Raw genomic sequence first — 22,185 nt, 5'->3', positions numbered from 1 at the left:
GAATGAGGAACCTCCTTCCTTCACCGTATCTCTACTGGTTCTCATTAATTTGGTGGCGTGCTTGCTTATCTCTGCGCCATCTTCTCCCACCAGCAATCTGTCAACGGCTCTAGCAATCTCCCCCTTCTCTATTATTCCATCCTTATTCGACTCCAGAGGTAGTCCAATCTTCCAGACATCCACAATATATGTGCGGTTAAGAAACTGATCTACGAAATAAGGCGAGCAGAGCATGGGCACGCCCATGGTGATGCTCTCCTGTACAGAGTTCCATCCACAGTGTGTCACAAAGCAAGCTATGGAAGGATGAGATAACACCTGTAACTGTGGCGCCCAAGAAACTATGCAGCTCCTCTCTCTCACCCGTTCCATAAATCCCTGCGGAAAAGTGGGCTTGCTGCCCTCCATTAGATCCGACCGAACAACCCACAGAAATGGTCTCTGGGTAGCCTCTAACCCCGCTGCGAACTCCTCCACTTGGATTTGGCTCCACACTGCGACGCTTCCAAACGACACATAGATCACAGATTGGGTAGACTGTTTGTCTAACCATTCTAGACATTCCACATCATCTGCCCAGAAGCTTGGGGGGGCCTTACTCGTACTCCTCTTATCGCCCTCCAGAAATTCGCAAGGAATCAGAGGACCAATTGGGTACACTTCCACCTCTCTGGATAACTCTTCCACCACTGGACCGTCAAGCTCGTAAAAGGAGTTGGCGAGGACCCCCTTGATCTGCTTTAAACTTTCTCCCATCCGGATGCATCTCTTAAACATCTTCTCCCCACCACCGAACAGCCATGGAAGATCTCCAGAACGCAGAGGCGGCATGGACGGAATATACGTTATCTTCTTCTCTTCTTTGGGAGCTCCTACAATAACACCAAACACAACCAGTCCCACAACAACGAAAAAGAAAAAGAAAAACAGACAAAGAAGCGTGAATCTGTCTTACCATCGTGACCAAGGATCCCAAGAGAGAGGAGCTTCGGAATGAAGTAGCGGATAGCACAGTTGGCGACAAGCGATGTGTGGAAAGCAAAGAGAGGAATCTGATAGAAATCGGCTACCGCCTTCAACCCAGAGCATATAATTACATCTATTATTATACCGGTGACCTTGTGCTCTTCTTCCCTCTCGTTTATCACGTCGATAAGCCTCATAATCACGGAAGGTGCCATGCTGTTATCTAATGCTTCCATTAGATTTGGAATGTTGGTGCGTTTGTCATCTGGCGGTAATCCATCAGGAATGGATATCATTCGGATGCCGTCCCAGTTTCTACTCTTGGCTTGCATAATGCGGTTGTGATTGAAATCGGTGTTGAGGAAGGTAACGAGGAAACCATCGGAGACGAGCTTCCAGGCGAGCTGCATCATGGGATTTATGTGGCCCTGGTAAGGAAGGGGAATCAGAAGAGCGTGTCCACCCATATTCAACTTTCCGAGCAACCTGATTCCTTCAGCACAGTTGGACGATCAACCAAAGAGCTCCTCTAAAAATTTGCGAGGAAGGAATAAAGATTAAGCTTTTAACTTACGACTAAAAGTGGCTGAAATTTTCATACGTTAAAGGTCCAGATTCATTCCAGAGAGCAGACAGCACGTACCGTCTCGTAAAATATTTTTTTACTTGAGAAGAGTTTTTGCGTCTCTTCGAAGTGGAAATTTCCATGGAATCAACTGGTAGTGGAAATTTTTATTTAATCGTACTATGTTTCACGTTATCTTTCTTAGTAATTGTTTTCTATGGAAACATGTGCATATTTGTTTTCATCAAGTTGCTACTCAAGTCTGATATTTTTTTGTTTTTTTTGAAACTGTCAGTGTTCATAATGTAGAGGTGCATCATGTTGCAACTTTAAGTCAGATTTCTTTTTTGTTTTGTAGAAAGTGTGAGGTTGGTAGATGCTGATATATCTGTCTTTATATTAAATTTGGTCAAGCGTGCTTTTTAGAGTCTGAATCTTGATGGATGACTGTTTTGTTAAGAATCATCTTTATCAATTACTCTTAAAAAGACTTTTTATTTACCCTTTTGTAATATTAATTTTTGAAATTTTGTATTATAAAGAAAAAAATATTATTTATATGTGTATATAATCAACAAAAACATATTTGTTAAAAAGAAAATAAATATTTTAAAATTAAAATATCATTTTTCAAATTTTGTTTTCAAGTGTATATTTATTTATAGTTGCTTTTACTTCCACTTGCTAATTTTCATTTAAATAAAGCAAATTCACAAGTATTTAGTGGTGTAGTACCCTCTCATTAATGTCAACATATATTGGTTAACAAATCATATTTAGATTGTTTACACATATTTTGAAATTAAAGTAAAACAACAAAAATAAGTAAATCTAAACTAACTTTGATATTTAAAATGAAAGGTTTTTTCATCTAATGTTTCATTGCCACTACTCCGAGAACGTCAAATAGAAAATTAATAGGAATGTTCTCTATGTCTTGGGTGTAGCATATGGACCCTAAGCTAGTCTCTTCATGTTGGATCGTTCTGTTGACCCATTCCTTCATAAAGAAACTCTAGCAGCAAGCCTTCCTCTTGTAGGGTGGAGCTTATGGAAAGAATGTAACAATAGGTTATTCGGAGATCAAAAGATCCAATGGGAAGCTTTACCCTAATCCATAATTAACCATGTCAAAGAGAATATGAAATGTTTTGGAATGTACAAGCTTTCTCATCCACTCTCTACCTCGGATTGGCATATCACTAAAAGCTAGGAAATGTCTAATTCCATCTTTCTTTAATTCCCCTCCTATTGGACATAGAAAACTAATCAAATGCTTCCCCCCTCCCCTCCATAATTAGTTAGTTAAAATTAAACTTCAATGGGTCATCTAAAGGGAACCTAGGTCACACAGATGAGGGTGGGGTCATTAGAGATCCATTTGGCAAGATGGTGTTCACCTATGCAATCAACCTTCACATTCAAACATCCAACTTTGCAGAAGTGGCATCAACATACTATGGGATATCTATTGCCAAAGATATAGGTTACCCAAAAATCATTATATAAGGTGACTCTAACAACATCACCATGGTGGTTCAAGGGAAGGACATGCTAGGCTAGAACACTCAGGACCTCATCACCTAATGTCAAAGTGTCATATCAACTTTTGGCCATGTAAGGATTAACTAGACCTTTAGAGAGAGGAAAAAGACTATGGATAAGCTAGTGAACCTTGGTCCCTTATTTAACAAGCTTACAATATGCATAGAGAAATATGAGTTGCCTGATGATATTCGTGCCACGATATGAGCATACATTAATCCCAATGATGAATAATGATCTAAAGATCACCTATTTATTTATCGTCTTGTCCATTTTATACTTCAAACATTTAATGATTTGGAGTTGGTTTATTAAATCTGGTGAAAGCAACAGTTCCTCTAATATTTCTTTTTACCAACATTTTCCAAGAGCTAGTTTTCAAAGCCCTTTACTAGTTAATGTTAATTTTTCCCTTGTGAAAGTATTAACCATGGGTTGTGATCTCATTCAAACCAAGTTGGACAAGTGTGACAATTTCGAGCAGAATGGAGTTCTCTAGAAGAAGGTTGAGAGAGGTAATATAGTGTCTTATATTGAGGACATGAAGGTTTCTAATCCTTCTCCCTTAGAGTAGTTTGACAATCCTTGAATGAGGGTGAAGATAAAGTTGGTAGTGTAGTTTTTACAGTGTCCATGGAGTCAATTGCAGCCACAAATAATCTTATTATAGAATGTGTGACCTTCATCAAGAAACCAAAGGGGAACTACAAAGATGATTTTATGAGGTTTCTAAAGCTGGGAGAGAAGGTGGCTATTTTGTAAAGCAGCTTCAATAGGGAAGATTTTCCTACTGTCTCCATGGAGGATACTCTTCTTCTGATGAAGTAAATCACTTTGGATGGAAGATTCAAATGCTTTCACTCCTTGCTGTTCCTTATGCTTAACGACCTCAGGTATGGAGTGAAAATGAACTTCCCTTACTAGATTTTTTTCCCTATTTTTTAGTCTATTATTGTTGCTAAATTATAAAATGTTCTTCTTCCTAATCAAGGGCTTATCTTGACGCTATATAAATTCCATCTAGCTTTGATCCCCAATAGTGGGCTACCCATAGACCACTCTAGTCTTTCCCCTAAACCCACCCTAGTCATTGAGCTCTTTGAAAAATGAGACTGCAAAGGTGCTCCTAGAGAAACCCTTAAGCGTAATGGGACTTCTAACTGAGTCAACCCAAACTGGTCTGCTAAAAAAAAGAAACCTTCAACCCCTTCTCAAAAACAAATTGAAGATCCAAATGTAGAGGTACCTTGTTGGGATGACTCTTCTTCCTCATGGTCTATGGGTTTTAATTTTACACTGAATAACCCTATTTTGAATTATGTCCCCCCCTTTAAATGCTATCTTTGGGATCCCCTCCTCCTGTTGTTGTTAATTCCCTACAAAAATGGTATTACCTATTCTCGCTGACAGGTTAATGAGTTATCTGATGCCTACAATAGATAGGAAGCCATTATTTGCTGACTCATCTACCAACTCAATGTTGTAGAGATAAAATCAATGAGATGGAGCCTCTAGCCGAGGCAAATGCCAAAGCCTCTAGTTGGGTGATGGATGAAAAAGATCAAAGGGTCCATGTGGTGGCTAGTGAGTTGCTAGATAAACTTGAGAAGTGGGAATTCTTAGAAGAGGAAATTAAGGAGCTCAGTGAGAAGGTGAATGAGAAGGACAATAGGAAATATATGATTAGATTCATTGAGGAGCTATAGAGAAACTAGGCAACCCTCAAAAGGAATATGGTTGAGATGATGGCCCTTAACACTAAAATGACAAGTAAAAGCTTGACTTCTCTTCAAACCATTAAGGAGGAAATTGGCAAAAGGCATGCAAAGAAGTGCCGCATGGATTTTTTTTCGACCATTTCTACAAAACCAACTAAATCTAGGGTGAAGGCTACTTCAGAGTCCTCTCCTATGTCTTCAAGAAAATGATATAACAAAAATCTATCCTTCTCTAAGAAGGTGAAAGTGTTGAGCTAGAATTGGCAAATTGATAAAATCCCCACTTGGTAGACCATTGGTTCATGTCTTATGTGGGTAGTGTGGCTTCTCTTTTTTGGTGTCTATCGATTTCTTGTCTTAGTTTTTTTGTTTTTTTAGCTTCTGGTTGTCAACTTTTTTTTTGGTTCCTTTTTTATAGTGGGTTCTTTTGTCGGATGCTTTCACTTCTCATTAGACCTGTGGCCTTTGTACTTTGGTGGTTATGTAATGGTTCATGCCTCTCCCATAATTTATCTAATTAAAGCAATTTAAAATGAAAGTTATTTTAAGACAAAAAGCCTCAAAATATATTTAACAAGAAAAATCACAATTTATTAGTCTAGATGACTTTGGTTAGAATTTCTTAAATTTCATAACATGTCAAAGATATTTGATTCATATTTTTTCAATTCTTTTTTACAAAATATCAAAAGTATAATTGACATTTCATACAATTTGAAAGGTTGTATTTGTAATTTTTATATTACTTTTGTTAATGTTTTCACATCTTTAATGCCTGCAAATATTTATACCACTTTCACTTGAGAGTTATCCACACCATCTGTATAATTAAATCAAAGGATTGACACAACTGAAGGCTTACAATATATTTTTAGGAATTATATTACACCCATTTATTGAGCTATTTGTGAGTTGGATCTGTTGAGTTTGGATGAATTTTTTGCAAAGCCATTGTTTTCATTTATAGATCTAAGGGTAAAAAGGTTTGTAAAACTTGAATAATCTCTTGTCAGCAAATTGGTCATATAGAAAATTTTAATGTAACTCTTATAAAATAATGCAAAAACACATAGAAAATAGGAACTACCATGGACGCAAATGAGAAGAGACTCTAAACCATTTAATTAGAGAGTAACCTCACAATTGGCGGTCCTCCTTGATGAAAGTAGACATGTGAGTGCAATGAAAGAATTGGTCATAATCTCTTGTGAGAAAATTGGTCATATAGAAGATTTTAATGCAACTCTTTGAAAAAAATGTAAGGACTCATAAAAAATAGAACTGAAATGGGTAAAAATGAGAAGAGACTCTTATATATTCAATTGGAGTGTAACCTAATTGTTCGTGGTCCTACTTGATAAAAAAGTCATGTTAGTGCAAAGAAATAATTGCCAAAAACCTACACTTCTCTATAGAACCACATCCAAATCTCCTTACAAAGAGAGTGTGGGGTGAGATATAACTAGCACAAAAGTTTATAGTTACATCAATCATACATATTCCAAAATAACGCACCATTGGTCAACAGGAACTAATATGGTAGTTTGGCCATTATCATCAAAGGGTATATGCATGAAGTTGTGGTACTAAAAAGGTGCCACACTTCAAAAAAAAATTAAAAAACGCATAAGGCGCACACACTATAGGGTGTGTGCCCTATAGTGCGCACACCTTATAAGGCGTATGTGCATTGTAAACAACAAAAAAACCTTGCTCCACATTTCTGCATTCCAAACCAGCGTTTTGGCATTTTTGGGTGCTATTTTCTTGCACTCGCCCTTTGTAAAATCTTGAAATTGGGCACTAAGTTGTCCATATCTCATCAAAATGCTACCACACCATCGAAGAGCTCGAAGAGGTATGTATTTTTATTTTCTTATTGTCATTTTTTTATTAATTTGAAGATTAAACTAGGTTTATTGATTTAAATTTATTTTCATTATCAGGAAATGAGATTAGACAAGAAAATGTTGAAAACACTCAATCACCTCCTCATGAAGACCATATTGAAGAAGAAGCACATCAATCAGCTCCTCATGAAGACCATATTGAAGAAGAAGCACATCAAGAACCTCTTACAATCCCTAGACACCCCATAGGTACACAAGAAAACCTATTAGGTCAAATAGAAAATAGCCAAAAAGAGCTTGAATGTTTAATCAAAAGGCTAAAATATCCCACTAGAACAAACTCCCATAGGACAAACCTTGCTAGTTCTTTGCAATTTATTGTATCTCACATACAATCTGTGAGTGGGCAAATAAATTTTTGGTCCCGTAAGAAGGAAGACCAAAAGCAATTTTATGCTGACAAATTATCATATGTGGCAGTGAATAAAAAGAAAATTAATAAATTTGACTTATGTGCTCTTTTTACGGACCCCCGAACGAATCAACCTTTACACCCTGGATGTAGGAGATTCCCTATTCATTGGTGTCATCATGAAGGGATTAAGAACAATTTTTGGGATAGGTGGTGGATGGTATTTGATCTGCCCCCATGCAATAATCATGAGGTACCCCAATACTTTTTGAGAAAACTGTAATGTGAATTTGTCCTTAATGAGATCCCAAACTATTTTGATTTTCTATATTTCCAAGGTAGAGGTGGGGGTTCCTCGCATGATAGAGAGGGTGCACAGTGTGATCCAAATCTCCCACCAAGACCCTTGGCCAGACCTATGGTGGAGCATGTTATTATTCCTTCCATTGTGAAGGAGAGTATTGAGGTCAAAACTCTAGACTCGATTAGCTCACTCACTCAGACCCTTATACAGTATGCTAGTCCTCTAGTAGAGGATGATGCGAGTGATGATGTTGATTCTTCTAGGCATCGAGTTCCAACTCATTTTTGTCGATCTTGTGGTTCTCTTTGCACTTATGATCCTAATAGTTCTAAGAATGCACATGCACGAGCGGAGTTTGCTACAGAGAATATTGTCATGATAGAATCCTTGCTGAACGAAACATTTGGCATTGATACCCAGGTGAATTTCATTACAAGTTAATTTCATTCTTTTTATTAAATCTTATATGTAAATTTGAGAATATATCTAAATTAGTAAATTATTATGATAAAAAATTAGGGTCAAAGTGTTCACAATACTAGCAACATTCCTGCAACACCCTTTTTCACTACTTCGTCGACTCCATAGGTATACAATGAGTGAAAAAATATAATTATTATATGTAGATAGTTGAACCTTATGTGAATGATTTTCTAATTACTCATTTTGGATGTCAAATAGTTTGATGCTAGAGCTTCAACATCAACACCTCGTAGTGTATTTCATCGACAATCTTTCACCTAGGTAAACAATTTATCTTTAATGTTGTTATTAAATAATATAGATAGTTTTTGCGATTAATCAATATACTTTGTTTAATTTTCAGATGTTGAATTCAAAGACTCCTCCTACTGTCCGCGCGTCAATGGAGCACGGTGTTGTTGCAGCAGTAGCAAGTTCAACTGCTTTAACAGAAGGATGAGACATATTTGTAAATTTAGTAAATTTAGCATTACATTTGTTATCTTAATAATATTTTATTGAAAATTTTAACGACACTTGTATTTAGTTTAATTTATATTGTGATGCTTACAGGAGGGGCTTGTCACTCCAAATCATGAACGTGCACCTGTTGTGGATGAACATCATGATTATTTGTATGCGGTAAGTGACTATTCTATTATATGTCATTCTAAAATTCAATTTTTGTATATGCTAACATCATTCTTTTCATTGTATCAGGCGGAGTTACAAAAAAGTCTGGAGAGGAGATCGAGTGGATGTACTCAAAAGACACTTGCATCATATACATCTCCATCCCCTCGATAGGCAAAGATATCTCATGATATGTTTCTTTCCCCTAGAGGGAAATGAATAGAATAGGGTCCTATGTTGTATGCCTATATGGCAATTTTGAATATATGTTTTGTATTACGAATATGTGACATTCTATCGCCATATCGCTTTTGCCAAGCTCCTATTTGACTTTATTGGATACCATGTTGTATGCCTTTATGGCAAATTTGAACATATGTTTTGTATTATGAATATGTGACATTCTATGTCCATATGGCTTTTGGCAAGCCCCTATTTGACTTTATTGGATATCATGTTGTATGCCTTTATAGCAATTTTGAACATATATTTTTTTTATGAATATATGAAATTCTAAGTCCATATGGCTTTTGGCAAGCCTATTTGTTTGTATTGGATATATTTGATAGTTTTAACGGTATACAATGTTGCATGGATTTGTAGCTTTTTGGTTAATGCAAATCATTTATCATGGTTATCCATAATTACAATACAAATGATTAGATGAATAGTTGCACAAAGTTTATTATTACTTAAGCTTTGAACCTAAATATGTGTTTGTAATCCAAGACACAAGCCACCCCGATGCGTATGAGTTGACGGTTTAGTGCCGCAACACGACCCTACAGGATCAGACGGATCATTCTTATGTTTAACAGGCAAAGAGAAATGTGATGCCAAATATTGACAACTTTGAGCAATTTGAGCACTTGGGCAATTTGGTTTCTAGGGTGTGGCCTGCAATGATCGGGCAAGTTGGAGAGCAAAAGAAGGCATTCCTAGCGTAAAACTAGCCACCCTGACACGTACGAGCTGACAGTTTGGTGCTGCGACAAGCGGATTGAAAGATGGGGCATTGTGCAACTTTTCATTGAACTCATCTGTTGCTTTTTGTCGCAACCAAGAAAGAGTCGCCACGAGCAATTGGATCCAAGTCTACCCAAACTGAAAGAGGCTTTTTTAGAGTGCCATAACACGACCCCGTAGGATCAGACAGATTGTTCTTATGATTAACGGGCACGGAGAAACGTGATGCCAAATATTGACAACTTTGAGCAATTTGAGCACTTGGGCGATTTGGCTACTAGGGTGTGGCCCGCAATGATCGCGTGAGTTGGAGAGAAAAAAGAAGGAATTCCTAGTGTAAACCCAGCCACCTTGACGTGTACGAGCTGATGGTTCGGTGCCGCGACGAGTGGATTGAAAGATGGGGCATTGTGCAACTTTTCATTGAACTCATCTGACGCTTTTTGTCGCAACCGAGAAAGAGTCGCCACGAGCAACTGGATCCGAGTCTATCCAAATTGAGAGAGACTTTTTTAGAGTGCCATAACATGACCTTGTAGGATCAGATGGATTATTCTTATGATTAACGGGCATGGAGAAACATGATGCCAAATATTGACAACTTTGAGCAATTTAAGCACTTGGGCGATTTGGCTGCTAGGGTGTGGCCCGCAACGATCGGGTGAGTTGGAGAGAAAAAAGAAGGCATTCCTAGCATAAAACCAGCCACCCCAATGTGTACGAGCTGACGGTTCAGTGCTGCAACAAGCGGATTGAAAGATGGGGCATTGTACAACTTTTCATTGAACTCATCTGACGCTTTTTGTCGCAACCGAGAAAGAGTCGCCACGAGCAACTGGATCCGAGTCTACCCAAACTGAGAGAGGCTTTTTTAGAGTGCCATAACACAACCCCATAGGATCAGACAGATTGTTCTTATGATTAACAAGCATAGAGAAACGCGATGCCGAATATTGACAACTTTGAGCAATTTGAGCACTTGGGCAATTTGGCTGCTAGGGTGTGGCCCGCAACGATCGGGCGAGTTGGAGAGAAAAAAGAAGGCATTCCTAGCATAAAACCAGCCACCCCAACATGTACGAGCTGACGGTTCGGTGTCGTGACGAGCGGATTGAAAGATGGGGCATTGTACAACTTTTCATTGAGCTCATCTGATGCTTTTTGTCGCAACCGAGAAAGAGTCGCCACGAGCAACTAAATCTGAGTCTACCCAAATCAAGAGAGGATTTTTTATAGTGCCATAACATGACCTCACAGGATCAGACGGATCATTCTTACATGTCACTAACATCGAGAAAAACCATGCCGATTTTTGATAATTTTTCACACTTTGAGTGATAGACAACAAATGAGCATTTTTTACATCTTTTACCATATTAACAAGGTATACTTCACGAAATGATCCCATGTGATCTATAATGGTCCAAAATGACATTATTTACATAAAATCACACAAAACAAGACAAAAACATAATTTTTTATATCACAATGCCTTGAGTAGTCAAAAATACAAGTCATGTACATATATCCAAATAAGATTGATATTACAATTTTTTACATTTACATTTAATCCAATGAACCATCTGGATCTGCTCTACTCTTTATCGTGTCTAGTATGGCCTCATGGTCAGACTCACGAACCTTCCATAGGTTCTTGTTTAGTGGTCTACCCCCATATCTGATCAAATGAACATTTGAAGCTACAACAAGGTTAGAATAATGAAGAATATTCCTATGTGTCTCGAAGTCCTCGAACAACCACAAGTTAGACTTCTTCACTAGCTACCTTCCAAGCCATGTACCAGTAACAACTACTGATCTTGTGGGGTACTCAATATTTTCTCCATCTACCACAGGGCGATCCAATTTCTGTTTTGCGTCCACACAACGACACAGGTAATAATCTGTTCCTTCTTCATTGTCTTCAGCTGCAATTACTGCATAAACATGCCCTGCAATGATAAAGTGAGAAGAATTTAGCAAACAACTAAGGTAAAATATTAAAGTACAAAAAATTGCATGTGGATAATTTACCTAGTTGGACTAAATCTGACACATGGTCAAAGTCAATTGATGCTTCCATCTGTGTGAGTTGTAGTGCACTCAAAGGTCGGTATGTCTCAAGTGGGATTAGAGGTCTCATACACCATTCGTCCACCCACTCCTTTGACTCACAGTCATTATAGGCACCATCTCTACATGAAGAACAATAACATGCCATCCATCGCATATGGATATTCCATGAACCTGCATTAGAGCTTTTGAAAGAGTGTAGCTCACTCAATCCTGTCAATGTACAACAATCTTCTAATTTTGCAATGTTAGTATCATCTACCAACCAAAAAACTCTGCAAACTAAAGACTTACCTTGATTATTTAGACCAATTGTACCATTTCACCATTGAACAATTGATTTTGCATCTTTCAAGTTTGCATTCCCTTTGTACTTTAACTCTTCTCATGCTAAAGCTCTTTTAATACATGCTCCTGCACCATCATGCTCCCCTTTTCCATGCCCAGCCTCAGAGAAATTCCACATATGTTGAATAGCAGTCAACCTATGCATCCTACTGAACCAATAAAACATCTGAGAGTTCTTAAATTGCAATGCACAATTATTTGACCATATGATATGCTGACAGAATGATATGCCTCGGCTAGCCAAATCATCGTAGAATATTTGAAAACAACCTTGCACAAACTCTGTAAAGTGTGAGTGATCATCACTGATGTAAAAATGATACTCCCTCAATATCTTCCTATCCTCTTCCATACTATCATGTGCATGAATGAATGCTATATGCACAAATATGGCAACTTGTGTGGAGTTGTAATATTGTGATTGCACCTCGTTTTGCGGTTGTAGTGTGTAGTTCTCTGCAAAGTCAACAATTGAAATGATTGTATGAAGTGGAAATGTGTCCTTGCATAGCTTAAAGTGTGAGTCCAACCAACGAGCTCGATGGTTATGCCTTGCATACTCATACACTATATTCTTATGAAAGATGCCCATAAACCGATACACTGGAATCTTCTCACTAACCAATTCACACCTTTTTGCTTCTTTTCCATCTTTTAGCATGTAGGCCACTGTCTTATATTTTCCAAATTCTACTAATTCATTACCAATTTCTTGTCCAATATCCATATGTTGACAAATTTGTAAATGTCACAATCCACCACAATAAACACATGTGCCATCCAAGCAACACTTATTGTAATATACTTGACCATCTACTCTTTCACATAAGATGCTAGATATGAATTCCCTTAAAGATGTTGGTGGACCATTTATGTTGCATTCCTGCAAAACATTGTTAGCATGCAAATCTATACATATGCGTTGATAAACATCATAATGGTTAGAAAATTCAATATGTACTCTACAACAACAAGTTGTGCATGTGTGATTTATTTTGACATAAAAAGGCTTTACCATTTCAAAGAACTGTTGACTAATTTTTATTTGAGGATACAAATGTTGAAACTTGGCAAAAAATTGTGTTTGAGTCATATCCAAAAAATGTTTCGGATGTGGATCATGGATTTTACTACGAATCCTCCTTCTTACAACATCTCTTTGATTTGGAGAGATCCTTGTGTTATTCTTCCAAAAATCTTCAATTAGGGATCTCAAGGCTTCAACAATTGCTTTATCTTTCCGTGGTAATCTACCGGAAAATGCCCATAACTCATTGTTATATGGATCCTTCCCTCTTTGTTGCCTTCCCAAAGCTCTCATTAGAGTTTTTCTACTTATCTTCAATTGTTTACTTGTCTTTCTAAGGAGGCGATCTTTCTTAGTTTGAGCGCTTACAATTGTTGATGTAATGACACGTCGTGTGGCATTACTATCTTTTGTGCGTGAGTTAGAACCAAGAGTATCATATGCATTCATCAGATTCTTCACAATAGATTTTTCACTTGATTCAATCGATGTTCTTAGCCCAAGAATCTTCATTATAGGCCTAAATTTCAGATTTCTGATCATTTCAACAAATAGTTGACATCTTCCTGTCTCATTTAAAGGCTCAAAAAATATTTTCCATATCCGGTTAGCATGTCTTTGACAAGTACGCTTTAGAAACTTGTCAACCATTGGTTTCAAAACATTAGCATCAATATCAATCAAATACTTAGGCTTTCTATGCAAAACTCTAGGAGGTGTTCTCAAACTTTGAGTTATCTCAAGATTAGGAATGTCAACAACAATAGGGATAGGTGGCATACCTTCAACCAGAGATGAAAATGATGACATAACTTGAAATTGAGGTGTACAAGATGGTGTAGCTCCAATACTTGATGTCAGTCGCGAAGTACTTGCAATGACAAATGTCATAGAGGGAGTGCATTAAATATGAGATGTTGTAGACACCAACGGTGTGCCAATAAGAGATGGTGTGCCTTCAACTTGAGATGTAAGAGATGGGGTGCCTTCAACTTGAATTGTGGTAGACATGCTCTCAACCCCGGGATTCAATTGTCTCATTGCACGAAGGTTTTGCATCCGTTGCCTTTGTGTGGCCAATTTTGTCTCTCTCTTAGATTGGATGGATATTTCATGTTCCTCTTCAATTGGCACCTCTTCAATTGACACCTCTTCTTCTATGGTATTCAAATTCCTTTGTTCATGAAGTTGCTTCATTCCTTCTCTTTTTTCTGCATTCTTAGCTTCACGCTCTTCTGGTGTTACATTTTTTGGTCGTTTCCTCGGCATGACGATGATTATGCATATGTTAAAATGGATATATGGAATTGAAATTATTTCATGTGTTCCTTTTCTAAATTATTTCATAAGATCTTAAAAAGGATGTATGAAATTGCAAATTTTGTTTTAAACCACTAAACAAATAATTTTCTTATGCAACTTCCTTCAAATGCATTGTTAAATCTAATGTAAATCTAATAGGATTATAATCAATTTTGACTCACACTTTTATTATAACATTTAAACAAAATAACACTTAATAAGTATTTGAATTCTAAAAACAAGAAAATATTACCTCAATTATTCAAATTTGATTAAAAAAACTATGTTCTTCCTCTTTGACGTTGCCAAATGAAAAAAAAGGTGGTGGAGAGCTAATGGAATGTATTAAATAATCTTGCATAAAATGTCAACACCATGCAAAAAGCATTTTTTTATCTGATCATGCGTAAAAAGAAGACAAAATGAGAGAATGTGGGCTTGGATCATGGGTCAAGGGTCCCATATAACCGTTTTTTAGTGCAGCTCATTTGGCTAGCGCCAAATGACTTTCATTGAAATTTTTTTACCTTAAACTAAACACTAACTCTATACCCTATAACCTTTTTTTTGTGCAGCTCATTTGGCTAGCGCCAAATCACTTCCATTGAATTTTTTTACCTTTGATAAATTTCTACTCTATACCCTATAACCTTTTTTTTTTTGTAGCTCATTTGGCTAGCGCCAAATATGGCGCTAGCCAAATGACTTCCATTGAAATTTTTTAACCTTTAATAAATTTCTACTCTATACCCTGCAGTTTGATAGCCACAACCATAAAAATTAAACCATATGACTCTTCAGGACATAATATGGTGTCTTAGGACACCACATGACCCCTTAGGTATCGTTATGGGTCATATAGTGTCCTAAGGGGTCATATGGTGTCTTATGACCCCTTACGACACCATATAACCCCTTAGGACACCATATGACCCCTTACGACACAATATGGTGTCGTTATGGGTCGTAAGGGATCATATGGTGTCCTATGATGCCTTACGACACCATATGACCCCTTAGGACACCATATGACCCCTTACGACCCCATATGGATCGTATGGACACCTAAGGGGTCATATGGTGTCCTATGACCCCTTAAGGGTTGTATGGACACCTAAAAGGTCATATGGTGTCCTATGGGGCCATAGGACACCATATGACCCCTTAGGTGTTGTTATGGGTTGCATGGTGTCGCAAAGGACACCATATGATGCCCTAGGACACAATAGGGTGTCGTTATGGGTCGTATGGTGTCCTAAGGGGTCATATGGTGTCTTATGATCCCTTAGGACACCATATGACCCCTTAGGACACAATACGGTGTCGTTATGGGTCATATGGTGTCCTAAGGGGTCATATGGTGTCCTATGACCCCTTAGGACACCATATGACCTGTTAGGACACAATATGGTGTCGTTATAGGTCGTATGGACACCTAAGGGGTCATATGGTGTCCTATGGGGCCATAGGACACCATATGACCCCTTAGGTGTCGTTATGGGTCGTATAGTGTCATAAGGAGTCATATGGTGTCCTATGACCCCTTAGGATACCATATGACCCCCTAGGACACAATATGGTGTCGTTATGGGTTGTATGGTGTCCTAAGGGGTCATATGATGTCTTATGACACCTTAGGACACCATATGACCCTTTACGACACAATACAGTGTCATTATGGGTTGTATGGTGTCCTAAGGGGTCATATAGTGTCCTATGACCCCTAAGGACACCATATGACCCATTAGGACACAATATGGTGTCGTTATGGGTCGTATGGATAGCTAAGGGGTCATATGGTGTCCTATGGGGCCATAGGACACCATATGACCCCTTAGGTGTCATTATGGGTCGTATGGTGTCGTAAGGGGTCATATGGTGTCCTATGACCCCCTAGGACACCATATGACCCCGTAGGACATAATAGGGTGTCATTATGGGTCGTATGGTGGCCTAAGGGGTCATATGCTGTCTTATGACCCCTTAGGACACCATATGATCCCTTAGGACATAATATGGTGTCATTATGGGTCATATGGACATTTAAGGGGTCATATGGTGTCGTATGGGGCCATAGGACACCATATGACCCCTTAGGTGTCGTTATGGGTCGTATGGTTTTGTAAGGGGTCATATGGTGTCCTATGACCCCTTAGGACACCATATGACCCCCTAGGACACAATAGGGTGTCCTTATGGGTCGTATAGTGTCCTAAGGGGTCATATGGTGTCTTATGACCCCTTAGGACACCATATGACCCCTTAGGACATAATATGGTGTCGTTATGGGTCATATGGATACCTAAGGCATCATATGGTGTCTTATGGGGCCATAGGACACCATATGACCCCTTAGGTGTCGTTATGGGTCGTATGGTGTCCGAAGGGGTCATCACATTTGGCGCGCGCCAAATGTGGAATATGGACCACATTTGGCGTTCACCAAATTGAATATCCATTCATCACTTTTGGCACATGCCAAATAGGGTGCCCGCCATATTTGGCGAGTGCCAAATGGCCCGCTTTGGGAAACACCAAACCTATGGTTTGGATTTGCCTTGGGCATCCAACCCAAAGGTTTGGACGTCCATTTCAGGCTAAAGACGTGTTTTTGTGAGAACATTGAAAATTTTGACATATTTTTGGTCGTTCTCTCCATCAGGTTTGCATGTGTTTCAATGAAGTTAAAAAAAATACCGTGGTAAACTTGAGCTCCCTCTTAGCTATCCAAAAATGTAATTTATTTCAAATTTTGATTTTGTTAATTCTTTCATTTATAATTTCTTTTGTTAGTGTGTTCGTTTTTTGTCATAAACCAACATGCACTATTTTGGGTCTAGACTTTTACACGTTCATTAGATTTTGAAAAAAAATACATTTTTAGAAACTAGACTCCATTCTACACAATTTAAAATAATGTTTTGATTTTTGATTTGTTTTCAATGATTTTAGGGGGGAGCACGCTCAAATTTCTATTTTTCAGGATGTGTCCAATTCAAAAATTAGTAAAAAATCATATACTCATTAAAAAATTAGCTGAAAATTCTAGCATAAACTACAATGTGTTAGCTAATTTCTCACCAAAGCGATTTTAAAAATTCAAATAAAAAGTTAACATTTTAGGGGGGCCACAACAAACACTATGTTATGTTTTTTGCATAAAAACAGGACCAGTTTTTGTGGCCCCCCTTTTTGAAGCCCTTAATCTCCACCATTTTCAAAAAAAATTAGTAGTTTAGAAAGTAGACTCGAAGCACTCTGACTCTTGTTCTTGTTGCATCTTCAAATTTGGAGTGTAACTATCTTCAATTTGTCATTGAAGTTTAGACTTTGCTGATTTTAGAAAAAAAGTGGCATCTTAAGACCCCCTTTTGGTACCACAACTTGGTGCACATACCCCAAAGCATTGGTAAACTAATTTTCCCATGATCATGGAGAAGAAATTTAATGCTTTTATTAGACCATTGAAATGAAAGATTAATAAATTATTAATAATAAAAATTTAATTTGCCCACTTACACTAAGTTATGGTTAACATTTTCTAATCTTTACTCATCTTATAGAGATTAAAAGGTTGTAAATTTTATTAAATGGGATAAATTCCTAAACATATTAATTAAGGAAAAAAACCATTAGGAGAGCTCCCATGTTGAAATAAAATCTTGAATAGGGGGAAGACTCGCAAATAGAATTCCTGCTCTTTATATACTTGTGTCTTAGCATCATTACATTTTAAAAATAAAATTCTGACCTCTTTGACCAAAATATCACATTGGAATCTCATGGAGAGGAGGAAAAGTAAGAAAATGAAATGGGTAAAAGGAAAATTTGAATGTCACAATTAAAGATCATGGAGTTTAGAGACTTTTTATTCTATAAAAAGACATAACATGTAGTAGTAATCAACAAATATACAATCGAATGCTCGTAGAAAGACAACATATTTTCAAGAGAGTGTTAAAAAAGATATAGTAGATATTCTTCATGTTGGACCAAAAATTAAGGAGATAACGGGAATTTGTTTTTTTTTGTTCTAAGAAAAATACATTTTCATTTTCATATTTCTTTGGCAAAGAGTTGACTTTGAAAATATTGTAGGTTGTCTTATAAATTGTGTCCAATGTTTGTAAATATCATATGTTGATATGTGCAAATGTATATCTGACAATTAATAAAAATTATTAAACATATGACAATATCTAATTGAGAAGGGACAATGTTTATCCTAGATGTTAAATATTACTCTCCTAGAATTTAAAAGGATTCAAAAATTAGATATATAATAACCTTCTATATAACAAAGGAAACCCAAGTTGGTTGAAATTAAACTCCAATGGCTCATACAAAGGAAACCCACATCAAGCAGGTGGGGTTGGTGTGTTTCGTGACCATAAGGGGAAACTTGTGCTAGCTTACATGACCAACTTGGGATTGAAAACATCAAGTTTTACAAAGGTGGCTATCATTTATCACAACCTGATTCTTATTAGTGATAGAAAGTACAATCAAATCATAATAAAAGGTAATTCGAGAAACATAATCCTTCTTAAGCGTGAGGCTACTCTTGACTAGAAGTGACCCTCATTCGAAGAATTAGCCATGTTTGCCTTTATCACATGAGAAGGGGAGGCAAAAAAGTTGTGGATAGGTTAGCATCAATGGGACCATTTTCCAAGTATTTAAAAATTTGGTTGAATATTTATGATATACTGGATTTGGTTCATGCAACCATCTATGAGAAAAAAAAAAGTTTAATGATGGAATATAATTCCAAAATGGCCTTTATTATTTTTTTTGCCACCCTTTTGGCTAGTCATTTTTTTCTATGGTGGTAGATCTATCTTTTTTGAAAAATAGTGTACTTTCCTTCTTCCTCGTAAGTGTTTTTGTGTCCAAACAGATGGTTTTTGCATTACACGATTGGTTTCTTCACCGAAGCAACCTATGTTTGAGATGGTGGGGGACTTAATTCAAATAGAACCATATACGTATGAAGAATTAAAGAGTAAATCAAAGCTATGGAAAAAAGTGGTTAAAGGAAGCCTGGATAGTTATGTCAAAGGCATGTAGGGTTTCAACCTGAAGCTTTCCAAGAATTTTGCATAGGCTTGGCAAAAGAAGGAGGTGAAGATTGGAAAGGTCACCTTCAATGTCATGCCAAAGTTGATTTCCGCCATTACTAGGCTTTCGTAGGATGAAATAACCATCTTATAAAGAGGAATTTAAATGATTTTTGAAGGCAAGAGAAGGAGTTTCAAGGCTACAAAGTTGTTATACTAGGGAAGAGCTCTACAACAAATGGAAGGATGCAGCTCTATCATTGATGAAATTCTTCACCTTGGATGGATGTTACAAAATATTTTACACCTATCTTTTCCCTATGTTAAACCACCTAAGGTATGGCATTCAGATGAATTTTGCATATTGGGTTTTTTCTTCATTCTCTCAATCTGTTGATCGAACTAAAGCTAAAAATTTACTACCCCTCCATTAGGGCTTGATTTTTAAACTTAATAATTTTTAAATTTGGGTAAACCCCTCCTACTGGGTCCCTATCTAATCCTTATAACCATCAATTGAACACAAATTTGGTGATCGATACTTCTAGGGGCCCTATGAAAAAAACCACCCTTGCTATTGGTTCCTCTTCCAAACCTAAGAGAAGAGAATCTCTCTTCTACTCCAACTCCTAAGAAGGTCGAGGTGCTAGAGTATGGCAAAGAGGAGGAGATTGAGGATTTGGAGTCTTCTTATAATTTATAATTTAAATGGTCCCCTATGAAACTTGAGGAGGTTGCCCCCTTCATCCCTAATTAGGAGACTTCTAACCCTAAGAAGAACCCCCTTAATTTGGAGGCTACGATTTTAGAGCTGGAGTAGAATTTGAAGTGATGGGAACTAGTGATCAAATGGTTTGTTTCACAATTTGACGTGGCTATCAATAAGATAAACAATATTGAGGTTGTGGCAAAGGCTGGGGCAAGAGTGGATAAATAGGTTATGGAAACAAAGGATGAACGCATATGGGAAGTGGCAAGCAATATGGCCAAGAAGTTGGAAAATTGGGAGAAAATTGAGGGGAGGTTAAAAGAGGTTTCAAAGAATGTGTCATAGAAAAATGAGGACACGATTGTTTTGGAATTGAAGGGAAACTAGGAGATATTAAAGGGTAAAATTGGGGAGATGTATAATCAAATCTAGGAGATGGTTAAAAAAAATTGGCTTCTTTGAAAGCTATAAAGAAAGAAATTGACCATAGGAAATCCAAACAAATGAGACACATTTTTTCCCCTTCTTCTTCAGGTTAAAAGAGCTTTCAAAGACTGTGTCACAGAAAAATGAGGACACGATTGTTTTGGAATTGAAGGAAAACTAGGAGATATTGAAGGGCAAAATTGAGGAGATGTATAATCAAATCTAGGAGATGGTTCAAAAAAATTGGCTTCTTTGAAAGATATACAGAAATAAAATGATCATAGGAAATCCAAACAAATGAGACACATTTTTCCCCTTCTACTTCAGGTTAAAGGAGCTTTCAAAGATTGTGTCATAGAAAAATGAGGACACAATTGTTTTGGAATTGAAGGAAAACTAGGAGATATTGAAGGTTAAAATTGAGGAGATGTATAATCAATTCTAGGAGATGATTCGAAAAAAATTGGCTTCTTTGAAAGCTATACAGAAATAAATTGACCATAGGAAATCCAAACAAATGAGAAACATTTTTTCCCCTTCTACTTCAATGGAGCCCCTTGTTTCCATGGTTAAAGATTCCCCAGATTTTGGTACTCCAAACTCTACAAAGGGCTCTAATAAAAAAAATTGTTCTTTGATAAAGTCCTTGATTTATGTAACGATTGGCAGTAAGGCAATTCTTAAAGCTAGTGGGCCATCTCTTCATATCTTTGGCAGTTGGCTAGTTTTGATGTAGTTTTTGTTGTTGGTTATGTCTTTGGTCTTTAGTTAGTGTTTAGTGATTCTCTATTGTTTCTAGTTTTCTAGGTTCTGTCTTTAGCTAGGTGTTCACTTCTCATGCACTGTAGGTTGAACTTTTTGGCAGTTACGTAATGGTACTTCCCTATCCTACTTTTAATTAATCAAAACATATACATTCATATAGATAGATATCTAGATAAATAGATAAACATGTGAATATGTGTATGCCTTTATAAGATTTTAATATTGCACGAAATTTGGAACATCATTTAGAAAAATGTCTAGTGCGTTTATGTCCTAGAATGAAAAGAATCTCTCAAGTTATTTATTGTAATTGCAAACAATATATAATTGAAGTTCTCTAATTATATGTAATCTTTTAGATTTAATTAAGTCAACATTGTACCCTAGAGGTTGAACACACTTAAAATTTAAAATAGTTTTTTTAAACACTAAGCAATATTACCAATGAGATAGGCCTTACAACTCAAAAGAACTTTGCCAATAGTATCAATATCTTTATTACAAACAAAAAATTAAAAATAAAAATATATTATAAAGTCCGTAGAATTAAAATACTAGGGGATTCATGGATGACCATCTATCCCTCTACCTAGGTAAGGGTTACTACAAGGATAAATTAAGAAGCAAAATATTTCAAATGATACATTCTAAAGACAAACATAAATCAATCTCCCTCTAAAACTTGAATTGAATCAAATTGTTAGCTCTTGTAAACATGATATCCAAATCTATGGATAAGAAGTATTAGGGTTTTATTAATATTTAATGGTAATTAGTAGGCACATTATGAGAGCACAAAGCTCTAAGAAAACTATGAATAATAAAATTTTATTCAAAGTCACATGAAAGGAGATAGAAACAAAATTTATTCAAAGCCAAAAAATGATGAAGGATATGCAAGATACTCTCTTCCAAAATAAACTAAATGCTCCTTAAACCATGCAATCTTAACTTTAAAATCATTATTCAAAAGAGACGATATACCTCTAAAGTAAAATAGAAAATAGCCTAGAAGTCAAATACATATTGCCCAACCAAACACTCTCATAATTTC

The 22,185-nt window shown here is 36.8% G+C and overlaps 1 protein-coding gene across 1 annotated transcript in view; it reads right to left on the bottom strand.

Annotated features, from left to right (window-relative positions):
- LOC131055576 (anthocyanidin 3-O-glucosyltransferase 7) overlaps positions 1 to 1,677 on the bottom strand; it is a 1,928-nt gene extending 251 nt beyond the window's left edge. The window contains exons 1-2 of the mRNA XM_057990043.2: positions 956 to 1,677; positions 1 to 872 (exon numbers count right to left, since the gene is read on the bottom strand). The exon at positions 1 to 872 is cut by the window's left edge and continues 251 nt beyond it. Coding sequence (XP_057846026.2) covers positions 1 to 872; positions 956 to 1,433 — 1,350 coding nt within the window. The 5' untranslated portion in view covers positions 1,434 to 1,677. The remainder of the gene's footprint in view (positions 873 to 955) is intronic.
- Positions 1,678 to 22,185: the final 20,508 nt, after the last annotated feature.

This window comes from Cryptomeria japonica, chromosome 10, assembly GCF_030272615.1.
Source record: "Cryptomeria japonica chromosome 10, Sugi_1.0, whole genome shotgun sequence".
NCBI lineage: Eukaryota > Viridiplantae > Streptophyta > Pinopsida > Cupressales > Cupressaceae > Cryptomeria > Cryptomeria japonica.
This window is presented reverse-complemented; position numbering and strand designations above follow the sequence as displayed.